The sequence below is a fragment of the Alligator sinensis genome, unplaced genomic scaffold, assembly GCF_000455745.1.
Source record: "Alligator sinensis unplaced genomic scaffold, ASM45574v1 scaffold599_1, whole genome shotgun sequence".
In the NCBI taxonomy this organism is placed as follows: Eukaryota; Metazoa; Chordata; order Crocodylia; family Alligatoridae; genus Alligator; species Alligator sinensis.
In genome coordinates, this window is record NW_005841968.1 from 567992 (window position 1) to 576824 (window position 8833).

At 44.7% G+C, this 8833-nt stretch overlaps 1 protein-coding gene across 2 annotated transcripts in view; it reads right to left on the minus strand.

Annotated features, from left to right (window-relative positions):
* Nucleotides 1-8818, minus strand: part of ACVR2B (activin A receptor type 2B) — a 138290-nt gene extending 129472 nt beyond the window's left edge. Inside the window, exon 1 of one of the 2 annotated variants that reach the window (XM_025200452.1) lies at nt 8384-8818. In XM_025200452.1, coding sequence (XP_025056237.1) covers nt 8384-8528 — 145 coding nt within the window. In that variant the 5' untranslated portion in view covers nt 8529-8818. Of the gene's footprint in view, nt 1-7934; nt 8018-8383 lie in introns of those variants that run through there. The other variant, XM_025200453.1, reaches the window with a different exon arrangement.
* Between the last annotated feature and the right edge of the window lie 15 nt (nt 8819-8833).

The window sequence follows — 8833 nt, forward strand, 5'->3', positions numbered from 1 at the left end:
AGAGGGGAAAAAAATAAATGGACTTTAACAGAAACATGTGCACACTTCATGTTCCAATGTAATCCCTTCTAAACCTCAAGTCACTGGGACAAAGCCACCCCTGAAGTTACACCAGGAGTACATTTGGCTGCACAGCCTTGAAACAAGGCAACTGTAACGTCACCTTTGATCACAGCTATAAAGCTCTGTGTAAAAATGTATAATATTAGAAGAGTCTCAAACAAACAGGCAATGCAAAACACCTCACTCTTGATTACATAATACCTTAGTTGGCAGCCTCTTCCAACACCAGTACCACGGACTCTTTACAACTTTAATAATGTAGCATTTAGATTTCTCTCAGAGAAAGGCCTTGACATCATCTTTGCAATGCTTAAATGTCCTAGTTTCAAGGAGGTATCAATAGCGGGCAGAGCTATTGGAGAGAACTGCAGTTGTGCAGACAACTCAACGGAACAATAGAAGTTGCCATCAGTGTTCAGAAGTGAGCAGGAGCTCACAAAAAATACAGGAATGGCACTAAAAGGCTTTGCAAAAAAAAAAAAAGACAGCCTGAAGTGCACTCATTTTATGAAATGGCTTTATAACTCACAAAAAAGAGAGGGCTTGATTAAATGCTTTGCTACTTCCAATACACGTTTGCATTCCTTGCTCCCTAAGGAATTCAATTTTGTCTCTGCTGGGGGTAGACTATATGCCCCAAAATATTTCTAAAAAGCCAAATTAGAAAGTGTTTCTGGTTTATTCCAATAAACATATAAAAATGGGCACATCAGAGAAAGAGGGCGGCTGTTTTATCTTAATCATTTGATAAATAAGACATATCTGAATCTATCTTTTCCCTAGTCTCAGCACTCTCAGGATTCCTAAACTCACACATGGGAGCAAGCCCCCAAGTTAGCACTACAGTCATCACAATTAAAAGGCAAACTCCTGACAGTGGTTACAAGAAAGTTATACAAGATACAGGAAAAGAGAGAAAAAATGAAAGAGAAAATACAAAGCTATCTATCCACTGCACACATGCCACCACTGGGCAGTAACTAGACTAATACTGATATTGGTTTTTATTGGCAGTCTAGAGATTAGACAACCACAGGATTCAGGAGTTCTCCCTGAATCTTGGCCACCAACCTGTGGCTGTGCCGGAGATGACTAGGATGTTGCTAAACCCCGAAGGATCCTACCAACGTTGCTGCTACTGACAGCAACACAGACAAAAGTTCATTTGAACAAAGTCCAGGGTTCAAAATATATTCCTTGGTTTGCTCCAGTACCCACATGTATTTTTTAAAAATTGTAAGGATGAGGTATACAAAACAGGCATCAACTAATTGAAAGAACAAGGAGACACCTTTTTTTTTAGTCCAGATCAAGCTTTGGAAGAAGTAGGCTTGGCAAACATTTATCAAAACATTTGCAAGCATAACAGCAGGCATCTGAAGTCAGATGAAATGGAAACACTGCTGACACTTGGAATAGTTTGCAAGGCAGGCCATTTACTTCACTCCTCTACAGAGAAGGAGGAATGTCTCGTGGGTGGGGTGCTAGCCTAGAGCAAAGAAAACTAGGCAAGTGTCACTGAGGAGCCTGGGAGCAAAGAAAACTGCTTTGCCACCGATTGCCTAACAGACCTTTGGCAACTCACTTAGTCCCCCCCCATGCCTCATTCCTGAATTAATAAAAGGGGATGGTAGCACCTCCCTCCCTTATCACATGGGTGCTAAGAAAATAAATCTATGAAAGACAGATGCAAAAATGCTACAGTAATGGGGGTCAAATACGTACAGACATAGCTTAGTATCATTTGAAGTGGGGCAAGAATGACCCTTGCAATAAAGCACTGATATGCTTCTTAGTGGTCTTAGTTCAGCACCTCAATATTTTTCTCTTTAAATATAATTTCTTTCCTAGAAATTAAGTTACAGATGCCTTGGGGGCTGAGCCTGTCTTCTGCTGAGTAGGCTTGACACAACAGGACAAGAGCTGGTACAGCTCTCCATATACTACCTTAGCACAAAATGAGATCCCAACCATGCGAGTGATAGCATGGACAGCTATACCCACACGGAGCCCTACGAACTCAAACGAGGCTCCCCACGGATGCAGCAATCACCTATATGCCACTGGTTGTTGAACTGGAACCTAAATCAATAATCCAGCGAGATGTGCAACTTTTAAAACTGCTGAAACACAAATGAACAGGAAAGGAGAAATCTGCACCTTTGCTAGAGCTGAACTTGGCTACAACGGCTGATTAAAGTAGCACAACACACACTTCGCAAACCTGTTTTCAGAAGTGAGAAACTCCAATTGGAGTCATTCTGCAATAACAAGATGAGACTCCCTGTGACACTGCCCATGTTTCCTAGGTCTGAGGAGTAAATATTACCTTTGCCACCCTCACACAGCTCAAACTATTGTTCACAGCAACTACAAAGTATCATCACCGATAACAAAAATCCATATAATCTAAGTACCTTAGTTTAACTTTGCCTCAGTCCCACAACGATGAAGTAAGAAAAATAATAGTCCCTCTGTTGTATATTTAAATCAGTGATACCTTTAGAGTCAAGGCACTCGTGGCTAAGACTCAAGGAACCCCTAGGAAAATGCCGGCTCTAGTTTAAATTCAGTTTTTGACTATGAGAAATAATAACAATTCACCTGTTGCAAAGAACTCAAAGACCATAACAGGTCTGAATGTTTTGGACACTATGGATTCCTAGTTGAAATCTCTGGGGTTATCTTGTAAATCATATTTGCACACCTACTAGTGATTACATTGTATGGCACCCTGCAGCACCCTCGAAAGGGTTTCAGGGAACCCCAAGGTGCCACCGCATGCTAGCTGGGAATCACTGATTTAGATTCAAGCTCCTTGGAGCAGGGGCTGGTTTACACTCTAAATGGTACCTAGCAGAATAAGAACAAGGTCTTGGTTGAGGCTTCTACATATTATCATAATACAAATAATAAAACAAATGGAGCAATACAAGAATGTGTTATGATGTGTCACTTCTAGGTGCAGTGATGTGACAAAAGGTCCTATTAAAACCAAAAAATTAATGTGTTTTCTCCCTCCAAGATCTAAATATTGGCCACAGAATATCGTATGGTGTGTACAATGGCAACTGCTACTCTGAATTTTCAGGTCTCAATAGAAGAAGCACTTCCACGACAGAGAAGATAACACTTTGAAAAAAAGAAAAGAAAGAAAAGACATTTAATGTATAAAACTAAACACTATTAAAATCTAAGCCAAAAAAAAAAAAGTCACTAGGTTTGCAGAATGCAACACTTCATCTTTAATTCAGCTTCTTCCCCTTTGACTTCAACAACTCCAAGACAACTTGCAAAGAAGGATCAGGGGAAAAAAGTGATGTGTATTATTTAATCTACCTTAGCGTTACAAATGGCTAAACATCTTCAAATTATTTCAAGTTTAAGTAATAATGGAGAGAAGACAGAGGACAACAGTTGAGCTTTAATCTTTAAGGGGGGGCAGGAGGAGCCTTTAATGGCAAAAGACATTACCACAAATGCCTCCCTTAAAGACATCCAATTTCACTGATGCGAAAATCTTCACATGAAAGAACAGGCAAAAAGGACTTAAATGGGAGCCCAGGAAAGACTGCCAAGTGCGACGCTGAATTATTCAATTCTGGCGAATTCCATTGGCCAAGCAAGAAAAATCAAGCCCCCCCTCCCGCTCCTTCCAAAATCAAAGACCGAGGGAGGATAAAAGAAAGGCAGCACTTCTTGAAAAGCAGAGATTATTCTTTGTGGTTCCAGTTTCCCAACTTCCCCACAACACTGTTACACAGAAAGCAACCCAGCCAGAAGCACTGTAGTAACTCCAAGAAATTACACCCTGCGGCCCACACTGCTTCCTTTAGCTAACCAAGAAACTAATAACTTCTTTTTTTCATCATTCATTCAGCGGAGTAACAGAAATGCTAACTTTGAAGCAGATCCCAAACAAACACGGCTTCCCAAGGGTTCTGTTTTTAAGAGCAGCTTCTTTGTCAGTCTGTAAATAGTTACACAATCCTTAAAAGCAGCCCTTCTGATCTCCCAGCTGTCCTGATGAAGTCCGGCAAGCCATCCTCTCTTCTCGTCCCCATTCTTGCCTAGAGAGGCAGCTCAGACAGACAAGGCTACTTGTCCTCAATGCTGACCATTTATCTGACAATCCAAATGTTGTACATTTATCCATGCCCGGGCAGTGGGGGAAGCTCGTTTGGAGAATGTGTCAACTGAGTATCCCCTGAACACGAACCCAACTTCAAGGTGCCTGGACCTTGAGAAATCCAAAGTGGAGGCATCTAAAACCCCCAGTCACTTGTAAAACGTTTCGGTCAGATTATTAGGTTTAGCTTAAAACAATTTACCAAGCTCTCACTGGAAGATACCGAGCTTTACAAGGCTTGCAAGATATTGCTGCCAGCAGAAAATGTGGGGAAATGCTCGGTAGCCAAAGCACTCTGGTTCTAGTCCCTGAACCCCAGCAAAACGTAGTACCAACACCGCAAAGCCGATTAATAGAAGCAACAGCTACATTTCGTACATTTATCAGAAACTAGGCCTTGGAATACACAAGGGCCAGAATTACTGCTTTTGAGTGCAATGCCTTACAAAGATTCAGTGATATTATTATTTTAAAGGTATGCTGACTTTTTAGGACTATACCCAACATGGGTGGAGCACGCAGCCCCTTTATGGATGGCCCCGTCTAAAACCAGTACTTTGTTCCACGTGAGAGGAACTGCAAAAATGCCATTTGGTTCCTGTTATAAATAAGATGCTGACAGTGGGCTGAAGATCTTCTCACAGACAGAACAGCACAAATGAAAGAAGTCAGATTCGCATAGTGGGTCTAAAAGGTATAAATCCCGTCAACCACAACCCAGTCCTTTGAGTTGTCCTGCTGGATTTGAATTGACCACTGAATCACCACGCTGGGCAAGCCGTGCATTTTGTCCAGGCTGGACAGAAAGGGAGACAAAGAAATAGAAGCAATAACAACAAAAAAAAGAGGTGGGCTTATTTCCTTCTTCTGAAGCATCTATGCAGTGGGAGCAGGGGAGGTATAGGCCTGTTGCATCATCTAAACCACAAAAAAAAACGACAGGCATGTCTTTGCTGATGGAGAACAGAGTGGAAAGGAGGGTGGTGACAGCCAAGACTGTGGGTACTGCAAGAGCTCGGCTTTAATTGGCTGTTTCTGTTCAGTTGATGAGATAGTAAGGAAAGTGATAGTGCCTGGATAGGCTGCTCAAAGACACATGAAAATGGCACACATTTCAGTGTATAAATACTTCAGCTGGATGGCAGGGTTTACCCTAGACTCCTTAATTGTTCTAGGGAACCTGAATTTTTAACTCGGCCTAATAAACACATACTCTCTCCCACCACAGCAAGGAAGACATAATAAGATGCTTTGTTTTCCCCTTAAAAAAAACCACAACCTGCATAAGATATACTGAGAGCTTTCTGTATTACCACTAAGAATAATGCATTAACACTGTCTCAGTCCTAGCGAGAAGCATCATTATCTAGCATGTGTGCACGCGTGTATATATACACACACAAGTTGTTATACAAACATATTTACACACATAAACATATGTATATACATACACACGCACTGTATTTATGTAAGTTGTTATACACACACACACACACACACACACCCTGGACACCAGGTTCAAGAGTTTTGTCTTTTTAAAGGCTATTGCCATTAACCTTGGGCCAGGCATTTCATTGTGTTTAATTAGCAAGCTAATGAAGCCAGTCCCCATCTCAAGCAGAAGAGGATAAATACACCATCCTGAAAGAGGAGCCTAGATCCATCTGATGTTCAATTCATTGCTGCCTGGTGGTACTTTATTTTGGTGCAAGTTTAAATACTGTAATGTTTCAACAAAATGTGTTCACAATGTGTTTTGCAAAACAAACCCTCTTACACCTTCTGCATTCTCTAAATTTCACAGATTACAACACAATTTCTCAACATTTGGGCTGCCGAAAATTTTCAAACAAAAGGCAAAAATTGAACATAATGTTTTCCTCAACAAATAATCGGTATTCCAAAAGTTAGACACATGACGGATATTTTTAAAAAATCCGCAGTCTGTGCTTATTTTATTGCAATCACCCAAGGTAGTACTGAAAACCATCAACAATGGAGGTTGGGCTGGTTTTAAAAAGCCCCACCACTTTTGCATGCTCCTAAAATATAACATACACAAGAAATATTTCCTGCAAGGCAGGGGAGCTGTGAATCCTAAGCAACATGTTGCAACTTTTTTCATAAACCTCAACAAGAAAAAGGAACACTGCACAGGCAACAGGTTCATGTGGCTAAATACATTCCCAAATATAAGAAATGGGAAAGATAAAATATGAAAAGAGATTTACAACTCTCAAGTTCCAAGTTGATGATCCACAGAGAGCTTTCAAAGCAAACACACACACACACACACACACACACACACACAGAGTCTGTTTTTGTATTAATATTTCGAGGTATATATCCTGATGCACTTAGCAAATTTCAGAGTCAATTTTATTTTATTTTTTTTAAAGAAACTTCCTTTTGCTGTTTGTTTTTATTCTGATATTTCTGTCACGAGAAGCAATGCTAGGAGCAGACACAGCCCTCATTTGCGAGCCCCACAGTTTAAAAGGAGTCAAAAAGGTCCACAACAAGAACAGGTACAAAAGAGTATAAATCTCCTCGGTGCACATAATAGAATTTCCCAGCCGACAGCGATGCTGCGATCGCAGAAACCCCGAAGCCTGATGGCACACGCTGGCACACCATTGTCCCAGCCATCCGGCTGCTTCCTAAATACCTGCTCCTACTCAGCGCTGCCGTCAATGTGCTCGCTCACACCCCCCTTGCAACACAAGGAAACAAAGCTGTACACACAAGTGTCCCATCCGTTCGATAAATGCCCTGGCTGGCTTGATCGCCACCAAATCATCATCTTTTTTGTTTGTCCTTCTGCTTCCTCTCCCCAACACAAGCATCATCAGAACCTTTGGTGCGACTTTCAAACCACTGAGAGAAGGCATTGTTTATGGTACAGGGCGCAGGCGATGGCACCGCACATTCAATGGGCACTGGGAACAAAGAAACGCCAGCGCCAGCCTGGCAGCCTTCAGCGCGCAGCACATTCCAAAACAAACCCGCCCCCGGGTTCCCCCTGCAAGCCGGGGGGATGCTCCTGGGGCCAGGATCCCCTGGGAAACCAGGCAACAAAGGGGGGGGGGTGTCCCTGCCTGCTGTGTGCGCCCCTGGATTTAAAAATAAATAAATAAATAAAGATTCAAAAGCAGCAGGCTGCATTCCCCACCCTGCACAGAGCTGGGGAAGGGCACAATTGCAGCACCCCTCCTTCCAACCATCTATTGTGAGCCTCTGTGCACACCCCAAAATAAAACCCACCACCACCACCCTGCTTGGAAATGGAGACAAAATAACAAGTGACCGTGCAGCCCTTCCTCTAGCAGAGGGCCAGAGGTGATCAAATCAAGATCAAGCCAGGAAAGGGGAGGGGGAGCCTTTTGGGGGGGGGGCATAAAATGAAAGCCCTGTGAAAATTCATCCCCTCCCCTTGCAAAATAGAAATCCCTGGAAGAAAAAGAGAGAGAGGGGGGATGATGTTGTGATGGAGGAGGAGGGGGAGCAAGTGACTTTAAAGTCATTGCATTTTTCCTTCCGAGACCCAGGACGTCAACAGCCATGAGGCTCACGAGCCGTGTTGTTGTGGGCGCTGCAATCCGCCCGGAGGGGGGAGGTCTCCCCCCATGCAGGCACGGGGGGAAGCGCACAACAAAGCAGCCGGGACCCGGCTCCAGCTAAAAAAGCCACCTCCTTTCCTCCCCCGGTGCACAAAGCCAGCACCCAAGGGCTCGTCCCAAACCTTGGGCAGGATCCCTGAGCAGCGTGGCCTTCTCCTCCTGCCCCTGAGCCGCGCCGGTGTTTACATGAACTTCCATCGCGGCAGGCAAGGTCCCTGCCAGCCCCGCGCTCGGGTTTCAAATCACCCGGGGGTGGCGGGGTGTTAAACCAGCCCCCCTGCCCTGCCCCGTCTCCCCTCCGCGCCCGCACAACTTTCTACCCGCTCCATCAGCCTGGCACAAATCAGAGCAAATGAGTCATCTTATAAAAATAGAAAGGGGGGTGAAATAATAATAATAATAATAGTAATAGTAATAATAAAAACCCTATGGGATCATAACATTTCGCGGGACATACACACACGCCCGGCAGCTGCAGGGGCAGAGCAACCCACCGGCTCCGGAGGCCGGACAATGCAGCCGCGAGCCCGGGAAGTTTCCGAGCCCCGGGCGGGCTTGGCCCCGTCCTTACCTGCGCACAAAGTTCCGCAGAGCAGGGCGAAAGTCACCCAGGGCTCGATCATCCTCCTGGCCCGGCGCCTGCCCGCCGGGGGCCCCCGGGGGAGCCGCCCGGCGGGGGAGCGCGAGCCTCGGCCGCCCAAAAGCAGGAGCAGCATAAAAAAGAAAAGGAAAGGATGCCCCCAAACCCCCAGGATCCTAGAGGCGATGCGATGGGGGGGACCCCAAAAAAAAACCCCACCAAAAAAAAAACCAGCTGGACTTCCTGCACCGCTGCCCCGGGGATCCGATGGAGGCGGCTCCGGCTCCGGCTGCTCCCGGCTTTCCAAGAGTTTCTTTTTCTTTTTTTTTTTTTTTTTTCCTCTTTTTTTTGTGCCTCGGCTTTTGTGCGTGCGCGCACACGCACACTCACCCGCACACGCCTCCCTCCTCCCGCCGGCCCGGGACACACTCGCTGGCTCAC